The sequence below is a fragment of the Carcharhinus amblyrhynchos genome, chromosome 15, assembly GCF_965287045.1.
Source record: "Carcharhinus amblyrhynchos chromosome 15, sCarAmb.v2.hapA, whole genome shotgun sequence".
In the NCBI taxonomy this organism is placed as follows: Eukaryota; Metazoa; Chordata; class Chondrichthyes; order Carcharhiniformes; family Carcharhinidae; genus Carcharhinus; species Carcharhinus amblyrhynchos.
Genome location: NC_137338.1, coordinates 10869093 through 10883505, shown reverse-complemented (window position 1 = coordinate 10883505; position 14413 = coordinate 10869093). Strand labels below are relative to the sequence as shown.

The 14413-nt window shown below is 45.6% G+C and overlaps 1 protein-coding gene across 1 annotated transcript in view; it reads right to left on the bottom strand.

Moving 5' to 3' along the window:
- Positions 1-14413, bottom strand: part of LOC145352907 (transmembrane protease serine 3-like) — a 43000-nt gene that overhangs the window by 10570 nt on the left and 18017 nt on the right. The window contains exons 6-9 of the mRNA XM_080203207.1: positions 13887-14012; positions 9762-9805; positions 3228-3393; positions 928-1097 (exon numbers count right to left, since the gene is read on the bottom strand). Of these exons, the coding sequence (XP_080059333.1) occupies positions 928-1097; positions 3228-3393; positions 9762-9805; positions 13887-14012 (506 nt within the window). The remainder of the gene's footprint in view (positions 1-927; positions 1098-3227; positions 3394-9761; positions 9806-13886; positions 14013-14413) is intronic.

The following is a 14413-nucleotide window of genomic DNA, read 5'->3' as shown; positions in this document are numbered from 1 at the left end:
TCTTCCTAATCCCCGATCAAGTCTAGACCCGGCTGTGTTGAGGTATTCACATTTGACGAGGATTTAATCTCAGAAAAATTCTTGTGTTGTGGAATTCCCGTTTGGAATACCAGTCGTTTGTGTAGCCAATCTTTTACATTGTGTCAATATTTTCTGCTAGGTGGTATATAATTATCTACTGTTTTTGCGCTGTGGGCTCAGGTTAAAGGAGGAAAATGTATTCCGAATGCACCCAGATTCATTTCCCAACTGCAATGTTACAGTTCAGTAGAGAGATTTTTAACCAATCTGTTTGGCCTCAATCCCCACCCAATTCATGAATTCCAAAGATGTGGGGGGTTAGGTGCAACGGCCATGCTAAATTGCCCCTTAGTGTCCCAGGATGCGTAGGTTTGAGGAATTAGCGGGATCAATATATGGGGTTATGGGGATAGGATGGGATTGTTGTCAGTGCAGACTCGATGAGCTGGATAGCCTCCTTCTGCACTGTAGGGTTTCTACGAACTAAAGGGTTATTTTTTAATGCAGCACGGTGGCACAGTGGTTAGCACTGCTGTCTCAAAGCGCCAGTGACCTGTGTTCGATTCCCAGCTTGGGTCACTGTCTGTGTGAAGTCTGCACATTCTCCCCGTGTCTGTGTGGGTTTCCTCTAGTTACTCCGGTTTCCCCCCACAGTCCAAATATGTGCAGGTTAGGTGGATTGGCCACGCTAAATTGCCCCCTAGTGTCAGGGGGACTCGCTAGAGTAAACACACGGGGTTATAGGGGTAGGGCCTGCATGGGATTGTGATTGGTGCAGGCTTGATGGGCCAAATGGCCTCCTTATGCACTGTGGGGATTCTATGAACGCATCCCATTAAACAATCAGTGTCTAAAATCAAAGTTAAGGCTCTTTCTGTGAGCTCTGCGAACGCAAGGTGAAGTTACCGTTAAATGTCAATGGCCTCTCCAGTTTTATGAGTGCAATGTCGTAATCGTAGCTCCGTTCTTTGTATTTCTTGTGGTGTATGATCTTCTCCACTATGTAGGAAGAACTTTCAGTCAGCGGTTGTTTCACAATTCCAACATAGATTTTCCACGAGGAGATAAATAAAAACCTGAGACCACAACGGATAGCTCTGAGTTAGACCGTGAGGTATAGAAATGCCCATCCCGTGATCCACTCCACAGTGGCGCAGTGGTTAGCACTACTGCCTCACAGCAGCAGGGACCCGGGTTCGATTCCCGGCTCGGGTCACTGTCTGTGTGGAGTCTGCACATTCTCCCCGTGGGTTTCCTCCGGGTGCTCCGGTTTCCTCCTACAGTCCGAAAGACGTGCTGGTTAGGTGCATTGGCCATGCTAAAATTCTCCCTCAATGTACCCGAACAGGCACCAGTATGTGGCGACTAGGGGATTTTCACAGTAACTTCATTGCAGTGTTAATATAAGCCTACTTGTGACGCTAATAAATAAACTTTAAAATAAACCAAAACCCTCACCCCTCTCCTGTGTGAGAAACCAGATTTACAGCAAGTGTGAGAGTTAAAATCTTAATGCAAGTCCTGGTTTTTAATATCTATCTCTGCCTTTTCAGGTGCTGATCCAGGGACATCTTTTTTATATACAGGATGTGGGCAACGCTGGCTGAGTTAGCACTTGTTGCCCATCCCTTATTACCCCTTGAACTGTGTGGCTTGTTAGACCATTTCAGAGGGCAGTGAAGAGTCAATCACATTGCTGTGGATCTGGAGTCAAGTATAGGCCAGACCAGGTAAGGATGTTGGGCAAGATTTTGTGGCCTCACTCATCCGGAAACCGGAAAGTCCCACCCGAGGTCAATGGACCTTTATGTGGTCCGCCCCTCGCCTGCTCCGATTCCCGTGGCAAGCAGGGTAGTAAAATTCCAGCCATAGAGTCATAGAATTGTACAACGCAGAAAAGGTTCTTTGGCCCACCAAATCTGCACCGACAATAACTACCACTAAGTCGCACGAATCCCATTTCCAGCACTTGTCCATATCCTTGAATATGATATTTCAAGTGCTTATCCAATTATCTTTTAAAGGTTGTAAGGATTCCAGCCTCCACTACCTTCCCAGACAGTGCATTCCAGATTCCCACAACCCTCTGAGTGAAAGTTTATTTCTCAAATCCTCTCTGAATCTGATGGATGAGCAGCCATCATCTGAGCCAGAGGGCACAAACTCATGCTGAAAGAGACAATCCTTTAAAACAGAGACGAGGAGGAATTTCTCCCAGCCAGAGAGTGGCGAATCTGTAGAACCCTTTGCCACAGAGGAGGCCAGGTCATTGAATGTCTTTAAGACAGAGATAGATAGGTTCTTGATTAATGAGGGGGTCAGGGGTTATGGGGAAAAGGCAGGAGATTGGGAATGAAAAAAATACCAGCCATGATTGAATGGTGGAGCAGACTCGATGGGCCGAGTGGCCTAATTCTGGTTCTATATCTTATGGTTTTACCTGTGCAGAACAGGCTTGAAAAGTTCAAATAGCCTGTTCCTATTCTGCATGTTTCTATGTTCCATTACTGACGGCGCTTGCTAAAGCAGTGGTCACTGTCAGTATATTGTTTTATTCATTCATGCTAGTCAGCCAGGACATAGAGGTTGCTGGCTGGCCAGCATTTGTTGCCCATCCCTAGTTGCCCTTGAGAAGGTGGTGGTGAGCTGCCTCCTTGAATTACTGAAATCCACATAGTGTTGATTGACATCCAAGCTTGCAGGAGGGATCGGCTATGGACCTAAGATGGAGGTGAGTGGGGAGGTTCGGAAGTGGGAAGAGAGGATCACGTGCAAGAGGAGGATAGGAGGGTTAGAAGCAAAGATGGGAGGGTTGGGGTTGGGGAGGAAGGGGGTGGTGGCTGATAACAGACTTCTCAATTGGACACAGAATGCCCATGAACAACGGACAACCCCCCCCACCCCAACCCCCAGTCTGCCCGTGGTTGCTGGATAACCTCACCAAATGGTGAGTGCCCTGCCGGTTGAATAGCAGCAATGATCCTTTAATGACCACTGAAGGGCCTCAATTGACCTCCAGATGAGAAGGCTGTCGGGAAGCCTTCCTGCCATGGGAATGATCACAGGAAAGCGGGAAGACAGAAGGATTTCTACCCTAAACCCTCCAAGCTGATTACACAGCACCCCCCCAGCCATCTCCAGATTCACAGGGATCGGGACGAGGGGGTATTAAATTGTGCCCCGGAAGGGGAGGGAATGTGACTTACTTAACCACGCAGTGTGCAGCGGTTGCGATCCACTGTGAGTCGATGATAGATCCTCCACAGAGGTGATGTCCATCCAGGTGAAGGCTTGCCTGCCATGGCCATTGGCCAGCCACCGAGAGATTCCCACCAACAATTCGAGACGAATATCTGGGCCGGGAGCCGCACTCTGTGAACGGGAAATCACACAAATTTCACAGCAAGCTACACACCATCGAGGTTTCCTTCTTCTCTTCCCTCCTCAGTGCCTGCGCTTCTCCCTTCATCTTAGAGCCATGTATACCACTGGGGGAAGGTATTTATAAAGGACAAGGAAAGGTACAGCACAGGAACAGGCCCTTCGGCCCTCCGAGCCTGTGCTGATCATGATGCTAACTAAACTGAAAAAAAAAACCTTCTGCCCTTACTTGGTCCATATCCCTCTATTCCCTCCCTATTCATGTATCCATCCAGCTGCCTCTTAAATGTTGCTAATGTGCCTGCTTCCACCACCTCCTCTGGCAGCGCAGTCCAGGCACCCACCATCCTCTGTGTGAAAAACTTGCCCCGCGCATCTCCCTTAGAGTTGCCCCCTCTCACCTTGAACCTGTGCCCCCTTGCAATTGACATTTCCACCCTTGGAAAAAGCCTCTGACTATCCCTATGCCTCTCTTCATTTTGTAGATGTCCATCAGGTCACCCCTCGGCCTCCGTCTTTCCAGTGAAAACAAGTTTATTTATTAGTCACAAGTAAGGCTTACATTAACACTGCAATGAAGTTACTGCGAAATTCCCCCAGTTTATCCTAGTTATCCAATCCTAGTTTATTCAACCTCTCCTCATAGCCAACACCCTCGAGACCAGGCAACATTTCGGTGATCCTTCTTTGCAATCTCCCCAAAACTTCCACGAGCTTCTGCTGGTGTGGTAACCAGAAGTGCGCACAGTATTCCAAATGCAGCCTAACCCAGCTTTTAACCCATCATGGTCCATGGCCTCACTCTGTACAGCAACCTAGTTAGTCCTGTTCCTTTCATTGACACCCCCGGTCCTGCGATGTCCACCCAACACCCTTTTGAAATCTTTCATCATCTCGTCTTCCAACACAGCCACAGGCAGTGAGTTCCACATTACCACCACTCTGTGTAAAAATATTTCTTTTTCACATCATCATCACCCTACTTACTGCCAACCACTCCTGTTCACCCTCATATCACTTACCCAAAATCTGAAATCTATGTCCGCTAGCCCTCATACTATCAGCTAATGGGGACAGTGTTTCATTGTGTACCTCAGTGAAATCTCCCCTTTGCTCGAAGGAGAACAACCCCAGCCTCTCCAAACCTACCCCAGTCCAAAGATGTGTGGATAGGTGGATTGACCATGCTAAAAATAGCCCCTTAGAATCAGGGGGACTAGCTAGGGTAAATGCATGGGGTTACGGGGACAGAGGTTGAGTGGGATTGTTGCCGTTGCAGATTGGATGGGCAGAATAGGCTCCTCCTGCACTGTAGAATTCTCTGATTCTAAGAGTCTAACCTTGGAGATACCTCATTCCTGGAACCATTCTGGTAAATCTCGTCTGCACCCTCTCAAGGACTCTCACATTTACCAATATCATGGTGCCCAGAACTGAGCAGAGTACTCTCATTGTGGCCGAACCTTGAACTTTATAAAGATTCAACATTACTTTCCTGATTTTGTGCTCAGTTCCTGCATTGATGAAGCCCAAGATTATTTAGTTTGCTAACCACTCTCTCAGTATGGTCTGTACATGCACCCCAGCAGCTCCTCTGTTCCTGCACGCTCTTTAAAACTGTCTTTAAACCTACATTGCCTTTCCCTTACCTTATCACTTCTGCCTCTCTTTCACCGTCCTCCTCCCGGTACCCTTTAAACTTTATCTCCTTCACTCACACTTTCACTTCACGCCTCCTGTAACAAAGATCTCCAACCCTCACCACTCACTCCTTCATCCCTCTAATGATTATTCTACCTCCCTCACTTCTCCCTCTTTCTTTAACACTCACTTGCACTCTTTTCTTTCCCAGTCACACACTTTCCCCCTAACTCACCCCTTCTCCTTCATTCATCCTTGATCCCTCCCTCATTTTCATATACATGTCCTCACTCTAGTTCCTGAAATCCTTCACTCCCTTCTGCTCTATTTTAAAATTATTTTCCCACCCTGCCTGGATCCCTCTCCTGTCCTTTCTGGCTCTCATCTCAATTGGCACGATGGCACAATGGTTAACATTGCTGCCTCACAGCTCCAGGGACCTGGGTTTGATTCCCAGCTTGAGTTACTTTCTGTGTGGGGTTTGCATGTTCTCCCCGTGTCTGTGTGGGTTTCCTCCCACAATTCGAAAGATGTGCTGGTTCAGTGGATTGACTCAAATGGGCGTCGGAGTGTGGCGACTGGGGAATTTTCACAGTAACTTCATTGCAGTGTTAATGTAAACTTGCTTGTCACACTAATAATAATTTAGTACATAATGAGGCTCACATCCAATTTGGGTGGAATTGCCGCCCATTCAAAAATTGCACCGGGCTATTGTCATGTAGTGCTAATGCTACGTGCTGAGCTTTTCTGGGTGCTACCTACCCACTTTCGTGAGAAATTGCAAATAACAATCATCCTCTTAGCAAATGTTAATCCCAACCTGTGAACTTCAACACTTCAATCTACCCTCCAGTAGGTGGTGCTGTTATACCATGAAATGGCAGTGGTTTCGGCAGTGCCACTTGTCGTCAATAAGTGGTACTGCACCCTAACAACCTTGTTTATTTGATTTACCAAGTGCTGGGCTCATGTTGTCAGGTTTGCAGCATCTTTCTATTTACTACGGATCACTTTGTCACAATATTTTGTCTGTTCATCTAATTTCCATCAACCACTCTCTCAATACGGGTAGCACGGTGGTTAGCACAGCTGCTTCACAGCGCCAGAGACCCAGGTTTAATTCCTGTCTCGGGTCACTATCTGTATGGAGTTTGCATTTTCTTTTCGAGTCTGTGTGGGTTTCCTCCTACAGTCCAAAGATGTCCAGTTTAGGTGGATTAGCCATGCTAAATTGCCCCCTGGTGTCCCAAGAGTTGTAGGTTAGGGGGATTAGCGGGGGAAATATGTGAGGTTACAGGGATACAGCCTGAGTAAGATGCCCTGTCAGAGGGTCAGTACAGACTCGATGGGCCAAATGGCCTCCTTCTGCACTGTAGGGATTCTATGAATGAAATCATTTCTGTAACTGGTGATTCTGTATGGGTTTCCAGACCTGAATGGAACGAATGTAGTGTGCTACATAAGGTATTAGGATCATAGAATCCCTACAGTACAGAAAGAGGCCCTTCGGCCCATCGAGTCTGCACTGAACACAATCCTATCCTACCCCCATATCCCTACATATTATACCTGCTAATCCCTCTAACCTACACATCCCTGGAGACTAAGGGGCAATTTCTTAGCATGGCCAATCAACCTAACCCACACATCTTTGGACTGTGGGAGGAAACCGGAGCACCCGGAGGAAACCCACGCAGACACGGGGAGAATGTGCAAACTCCACACAGACAGTGACCCGAGCCGGGAATCGAACCCAGGTCCCTGGAGCTGTGAAGCAGCAGTGCTAACCACTGTGCTACCGTGCCGCCCCACAACGTGCAATTGTGTGGGATATCCTAGATGGAACAGGTCTTTTTCTGTCTCCCTTTTGTTCCTATGTTTTTATGATTCGTGGTTTGGGTCACTGTCTATGTGAAATTTTCACATTCTCCCCATATCTGTGTGTGTTTCCTCCGGGTGCTCCGGTTTCCTCCCACAGTCCAAAAATGTGCAGGTTAGGTTGAATGGCCGTGTTAAATTGCCCCTAGTGCCAGGGAGATTAGCAGGGTAAATGTGTGGGGTTATGGGGATAGGACCTTGGTGGGATTGTTGTCGGTGTAGACTTGATGGGCTGAATGGCCTCCTTCTGCATTGTAGGGATTCTACAATTCTATAACATTTTATGTGGCCCCTGTGGCATGGTATCTTTAACCTGGGAGAGCAGTTAATAAAGCATACTGTATTTTAGATTTTATCAGGGGCATAATGTACAAGAGCAAGAAAGCTGTGTTGAACTTGTATAAGATACAAATTAGACCTCAGCTGGAATACCACATCAATTCTGGGACCCGCACTTCAGAAAAGATGCGAGCACACTGGAGAGAGTGTGGAAGAAGTTTATAAGGATGGTTCCAGGGATGTGGAACTTCAGTTATGAAGATAGATTGGAGAGGTTGGGCTGTTATTCTTGGCGAGGAGAGAGATAAGAGATTTGATGGAGGTATTCAAAATCATGAGAGGTCTGGACAGAGTAGATAGGGAGAAACTATCCCCACACAGAAAGGATTGAGAACAAGAGTGCAGGCGTTTAAAGTAGTTGCCAAAAGAAGAAAAAGCAACTTGAGGAAAAGCTTTTCCATGCAGTGAGGAGTTAAGATCTGGAATGCACTGTCTGAGAGCGTAGTCGAGGCAATTCAATCGAGGCATTCAAGGGGAATTAGGCTATTATGTGAAAAAGAACAAATGCAGGGTACGGAGACCAGGTGGGAGAATGTTACATGGTGAATTCCTCATTCAGAGAGCCAGGACGGACAAGATGGGCCAAATGGCCTCCTTCTGTGCTGTAACAAATCTGTGTATCTGTTCAGGCTGCTATGTAAATGCAAGTTTCTCTTTCCCATTTTGGAAAAGGAATTTCTGTGTTAGTTAACAGTTAAAATTAGGTGATATTTTCTCAATGCATTTGCATTAAATTCCTCTGTCTGCTATTTCATCAGAAAATAGCCAAAAGCATCTCACTGGAGCTTTTCTGAAAGTAAGGTGGCACCAAATAAGCTGATCACGCCTATTTTGATATTATTGTTTCTTCTTTAAGGTACCTCATTGCCAATATCCCTCCTGTTTTGCCTCACCTTTCGTGGCTTGACCCCAGACATTTCCAAAGTGGCAGGTCAGAGTCTAGGGGTCAGCAATTTGTCAGGGATTCATTTTCCTAATTCCAGTACATTCGTGGTACATCAGTGACCCTCGTACCAGACCAGTATTGCCTCACTTTGTGTTCATTGCACTGTTTCATCAAGAATGCAGCATTGAATGAGAAAGGAGTCAGTTTATTAATTTTCGGTTCTTGCTAAACACCACTGCCTGTTTCCTATTCTGTGTCAAATCCCACCCGTCCATCACTCCAACTCTTGCTGATCTATCTTGACTCCAGCTCCAGTGACACCTCCAATTTAAAATTCCCGTCCTTGTGTTTAGAGACCCTTCTCTATAACCTTCTATGAGGGAACAGCTTTCCCCTCCCACCCCCAGAACATTCCATTCCTTCAACTCTGACCTCCTTCCACTCCTCTGCTGCACCATTGGCGACTGTTGTATGTTGTTCTGTTGCTGTCTCATGAAGAATATTAGCGGTTTGTACATTGGAACTGTCAATTCTTAGACCTAACTGTAAATATATAGTATCTAGCCCTGCCCCCTCTGTGCACACTTCTCCCTTCTACACACTTCTCAACTACAGGACTACTACCATGGTCATGTGACTCCCCATTACATCACCATGTGGGTGGTGCTGTTCCAGTCCCACATTAACCCTTTCAGTCCCAAACACCAGAGTGACAATGTCTTAAACCAGCTAAACATCCTTCAAACAAAGGAACATAGAAGCAGGGATAGGCCGCCTAGTCATTGTACCCTACCCCACCATTCGGCAAGGTCATTGCTGATCTTGTTGTGGCTTCAGCTCCACTTTCCTGTCTGACCAACGCACCCCTTCCCCCCACTGCCCCCTCCATCCTCACAATGAATCTCCCCATATCTCTCCCTCCCCTCCTTAAAGCTTCTTCCCTGCTGCCATTGGACTTTTGAATGGACCTACCTTATATTAAGTTGATCTTTCTCTACACCCCTCGCTATGACTGTAACACTACATTCTCCTTTCCTTCTCTGTGAACGGTATGCTTTGCCTGTATAGCACGCAAAGAACAATATATTTCACTGTATCCCAATACATGGTTAGCACAGCTGCCTCACAGCACTAGGGACCCGGGTTCGATTCTCGGCTTGGGTAACTGTCTGTGCGGAGCTTGCACATTCTTCCCGTGTCTGCGTGGGTTTCCTCCGGGTGCTCCAATTTCCTCCCACAGTTCGAAAGGTGTGCTAGTTAGGTGCACTGGTCATGCTAAATTCTCCCTCAGTGTACCCAAACGGACACCAGAATGTAGTGTAGTAGGGGATTTTCACTGTAACTTCATTGCAGTGTTAATGTAAGATTCCTGATGACACTAACAAATAAAATGTAAAAAATATGACAATAATAAATCAAATCAAATCAAATCTGATAAAGCCCTTCATTAAAACATCGATCTTTAACTAAGCTTTTGGTCACCTGTCCTAACATAGCCTTATGAGACCGATTATGGGAAGTGCTTTGGGACATGTCTCTATTTGAAATTGTTGTGAATAATAAACAACTCCTTCAAGGCACTGGAAGACGATCCTTTCTCCTTGAAACTCACCTAAACATTTCAGCGACGTCACCTTGCCTGAATTACACTCGGCGCTGCAAAGCAAAGGGAACAAAAATCTCAACAAATAGCTGATATTAAAGTGGTGAACCACACAGTGTTTGAGCTTCGTTAAGGTTCAATTTTTAGTTTAATTCCAATGGAAGTGGACAGGCCACACTCTTCTTTCTGGCTGTATTACAGCTTGGTATGGCTCCTGCTCTGCCCATACCACAAGGAGCTACAAAAGGTCGGGGAAAAGGTACAGAAGTCTGAGATCACGTACCAACAGCTTCTTCCCTGCTGCCATCAGACTTTTGAATGAACCTACTTCGCACTAAGTTGATCTTTCTCTACACCCTGGCTATGACTGTAACACTACATTCAGTATTCACCAAAGAGATGGTGAATGATGATGGATGATGAGTCTGGGAAAAGGTGTGTAGATAGTTTGAGTCATGTTGAGATCAAAAAGGAGGAGGTATCGGAGTTCTTGAGAAACATTAAGGTAGACACGCCTCAGGGCCTGACGGGATATACCCCAGAATACTGAGAGAAAAAAAGAAGGAAGTTTCTGGGGCCTTGAGAGAAATCTTTGCATCCTCACTGGCTACAGGGGAAGTACAGTAAGAAGTCTCACAACACCAAATCCAACAGATTTATTTGGCAGGACAATCTTGCAGAGCGCTGCTCCTTCATCACGTGACTCATCTGAGGAAGGAACAGCGCTCTGAAAGCTTGTACTGCCAAATAAACCTGTTAAATTTTAATCTGGTGTTGCAAGACTTCTTACTGCGCTTACCCCAGTCCAACACCGGCATCTCCACATGCAGGAGAAGTCCCAGAGGATTGGAGAATAGCCAATGTTGTCCCTTTGTTTAAGAAGGGTAGCAAGGCTAGTAATTACAGGCCAGTGAGCCTCATTTCAGTGGTAGGGAAATTATTGGAGAAGATTGAGACAGGATTTACTCCCACTTGGAAATAAGTGGATATATTAGTGAGAGGCAATGTGGTTTTGTGAAGGAAGTCTTACTAGGTCAAGTTTTTCAAGGAAGTAAAGAAGATAATTGATGGGGGTAGGGCAGTGGATGTTGTCTACATGGACTTCAGTAAAGCCTTTGACAAGGGCTCTCATGGCACACTGGTGCAGAAGGGGAAGTCGCATGGGATCAGAGGTGAGCTGGCAATGTGATACAAAACTGGCTGGGTCAAAGAAGACAGAGGGAGCAGTGGAAGGTAATGTTTCTGAATGGAGGACTGTGACAAGTAGCTTTCCTTGGGGATCAGTGCTGGGACCTTTGCTGTTTGTAATATATAGAAATGATTTGGAAGAAAATGTAACTGGTTTAATTAGTAAGTTTGCGGATGACACAAAGGTTGGTGGATTTGCAAATAGCGATGAGGACCATCAGAGGATACAGCAAGATATAGTTTGGCTGGAGATTTGGGCAGACAGATGGCAGATGGGAGTTTAATCAGGACAAATGTGAGGTAATACATTTTGGAATGTCTAATACAGATAGGAAATATACAGTAAATGGCAGAACTCTTCAGAGTATTGATAGGCAGAGGGATCTGGGTGTACAGGTACACAGGTCACTGAAAGTGGCAATGCAGGTGGGGAAGGTAGTCAAGAAGGCATACATCTAGCTTGCCTTCATCAGCCGGGGCATTGAGTTTAAAAATTGGCAAGTCATGTTGCAGCTTGATAGAGCCTTATTTAGGCTGCACTTGGAATATAGCGTTCAATTCTGGTCACCAGAAGGGTCTGGAGGCTTTGGAGAGGATACAGAAAAGATTTACCAGGATGTTGCCTAGTATAAAGGGCATTAGCTATGAGGAGAGGTTGGAGAAACTTGGTTTGTTGTCAGTGGAACAACGGAGGTTGAGCGGAGACCTGATAAAAGTCTACAAGATTATGAGGGGCATGGATAGAGTGGATAGTCAGAAGGGTGGAAGAGTCAATTACTAGGGGGTATAGGTATAAGGTGTGAGGGGCAAGGTTTAAAGGAGATGTACGAGGCAGATTTTTTACAGAGGATGGTGGGTGCCTGGAGCTCGCTGTTGGGGGAGATAGTGGAAGCAGTTATGACAGTGACTTTCAAGGGGTGTTTTGACAAATGAGTAGGATGGGACTAGAGGCATATGGTCTCCAGAAGGATAGGGGGTTTTAGTAAAGTCAGACAGTATGGTTGGTGCAGGCTTGGAAAGTCAGAGGGCCTGTTCCTGTGCTGTAATTTTCTTCGTATTCTGCACTCTCTCCTTTCCTTCTCTATGAATGGTATGCGTTGTCTATATAGCATGCAAAAAACAATACTTTTCACTGTATACTAATACATGTGGCAATTATAAGTCTAATCAAATCAAAGTTTGTCATCACTGCTGGATTACAAAATTCTAACAGTGTTCGTCAGGATAGATTCAGAAAGAATGGTCCTTATGGTGGGGGAGTCCAGAACTAGGGGGTCATAGTTTGAGGATAAGGGGTAAACCTTTTAGAACTGAGGTGAGGAGAAATTTCTTCACCCAGAGGGTGGTGAATTCACTGCCACAGAATGTAATTGAGGCCAAAATGTTGTGTGATTTCAAGAAGAAATTAGATATAGCTCTTGGGGTTAAACAGATCAAGGGATAGGGGGAGGAAGGTGGGATTAGGATCATTATTCCTTCCAACGCATTGAAAAACAAGTTTGATACTGTGATGTGCAGATATCTTGCCAAATTGAGATCAAATGAGCTGTGGAAGATTTCTTCATCCAAACTGCTCCTCTGACCTTTAGATCTCAATCTTATAGCAACTTCAAACCACATTGGGATCTCTCAACTTGCAATAAACTTTTGTCTGTAGAATGCAGAGGATTGGGGGAAAAAATCAATGTTAAATCAAAAAGTGATTAAGGTGATTCATTACGTGTATGTCAGACTAACAGTAACAGTATTAGATGTTGAGTGGATTGTTGGACTGCACTGTTATCTTAGAATCCCTACAGTGCAGAAGGAGGCCATTTGGTCCATCAACTCGGCACCAACACACCATTTTATTTTACCCAGGCTCTGTTCCCATAATCCCACATATTTACTCCACTTAGGGTGGCACGATGGCACAGTGGTCAGCACTGCTGCCTCACAGTGCCAGGGATCCAGGTTAAACTCCACTGTCTGTGTGGAGTTTGCATGTTCTCCCCACGTCTGCATGGGTTTCCTCCAGGTGCTCCGGTTCCCTCCCACAGTCTGAAAAACGTGCTGGTTAGGTGAATTAGCCGTGCTAAATTCTACCTCAGTATACCTGAACAGGCTGTGGAGTGTGGCGACTGGGGAATTTTCACAATACCTTTATTGAAGCGTTAATGTCAGCATATTTGGGATTAATAAATAAACTTTAGAATCGTAGAATCATAGAATCCTACAGCACAGAAAGAGGCCCTTCGGCCCATCAAGTCTGCACCGACCACAATCCCACCTAGACCCTACCCCATATCCCTACATTTTTACCCACTACGCCTTCTAAACTACGTATCCCAGGACACTAAGGGTCAATTTTAGCATGTCCAATCAACCTAGCCCGCACATCTTTGGACCTTTACTTATGCTAATCCATCCTAACCTACACACTGTGGGACACTAAGGGGCAATTGTGCATGGCCAACCCACCTAATCCACATATTTTTGGACTGTGGGAGGAAACCGGAGCAGCTGGAGGAAACTCAGGCAGGCACAGTGTGAAGGTGCAAACTTCAGTCAGACACTCAGAGAGGCTGGAATCGAACTTGAGTCCTTGAGGCAGCAATGTTAACTACTGTGCCACCATGCCATCCAATAGCTGTTGTCTAGGAATGTGACTGAATTTAAAATAGTAAGTAATCTCACAACACGAGGTTAAAATCCAACATGTTCCTTTTGAATCACGAGCTTTCAGAGCACTGCTCCTTCATCAGGTAGCTGATTCCAAATAAACCTGTTGGACTTTAACCTGATGTTGTGAGACTTCTTACTGTGCCCATCCCAGTCCAATGCCGGCATCTCCACATTATGAATTTAAAATGAGTTAGATCACTATGGCAGGACAACACAATTGATATGAATGTGTTAAGCTTAAAAAGAAACAGCAGAACTACTAATTTTTAATGGTTTAGATACCTCAGTGAGATCAGCATTTGTATCCTGCGGTTGTCGATTCTGCGCTGGCTAAAGTTTACTTTGACAAAGTTGTGTTTCAGTTTCTCTTCAATGGATGCAATGGGAAGTTCTGTGGAGTTGATATAACTGGGAACACAAAGCAGAGGCATATAGGCAAAGTCAAAAGCACAGCACTTTACCACCATTTGAATAAACCTTGAACTGATATCTAAAAGTGTGTTATATCATACACACAACTTGGGAAGCCTTGCCTTTAGCTTTGCCTGGTATCTGAGGAAAATCCAGGGATTTTTACCATGTTATTGCCTGTACAAACACAGGGACAAAGAGGGGAACAGAGAAAGACCTCCTCCATCCAGGGTGTCCCACACTATGATACCTTATGTAGCGCAACACACTTGTACTACTCCAGTCTGGAAATCTGTCCAAAAACACTGGTTATCCGGAAATGTTTTTGTTATAGAATCCCTACAGTGTAGAAGGTGGCCATTTGGCCCATCGAGTCTGAACCTACTCACCGATAGACC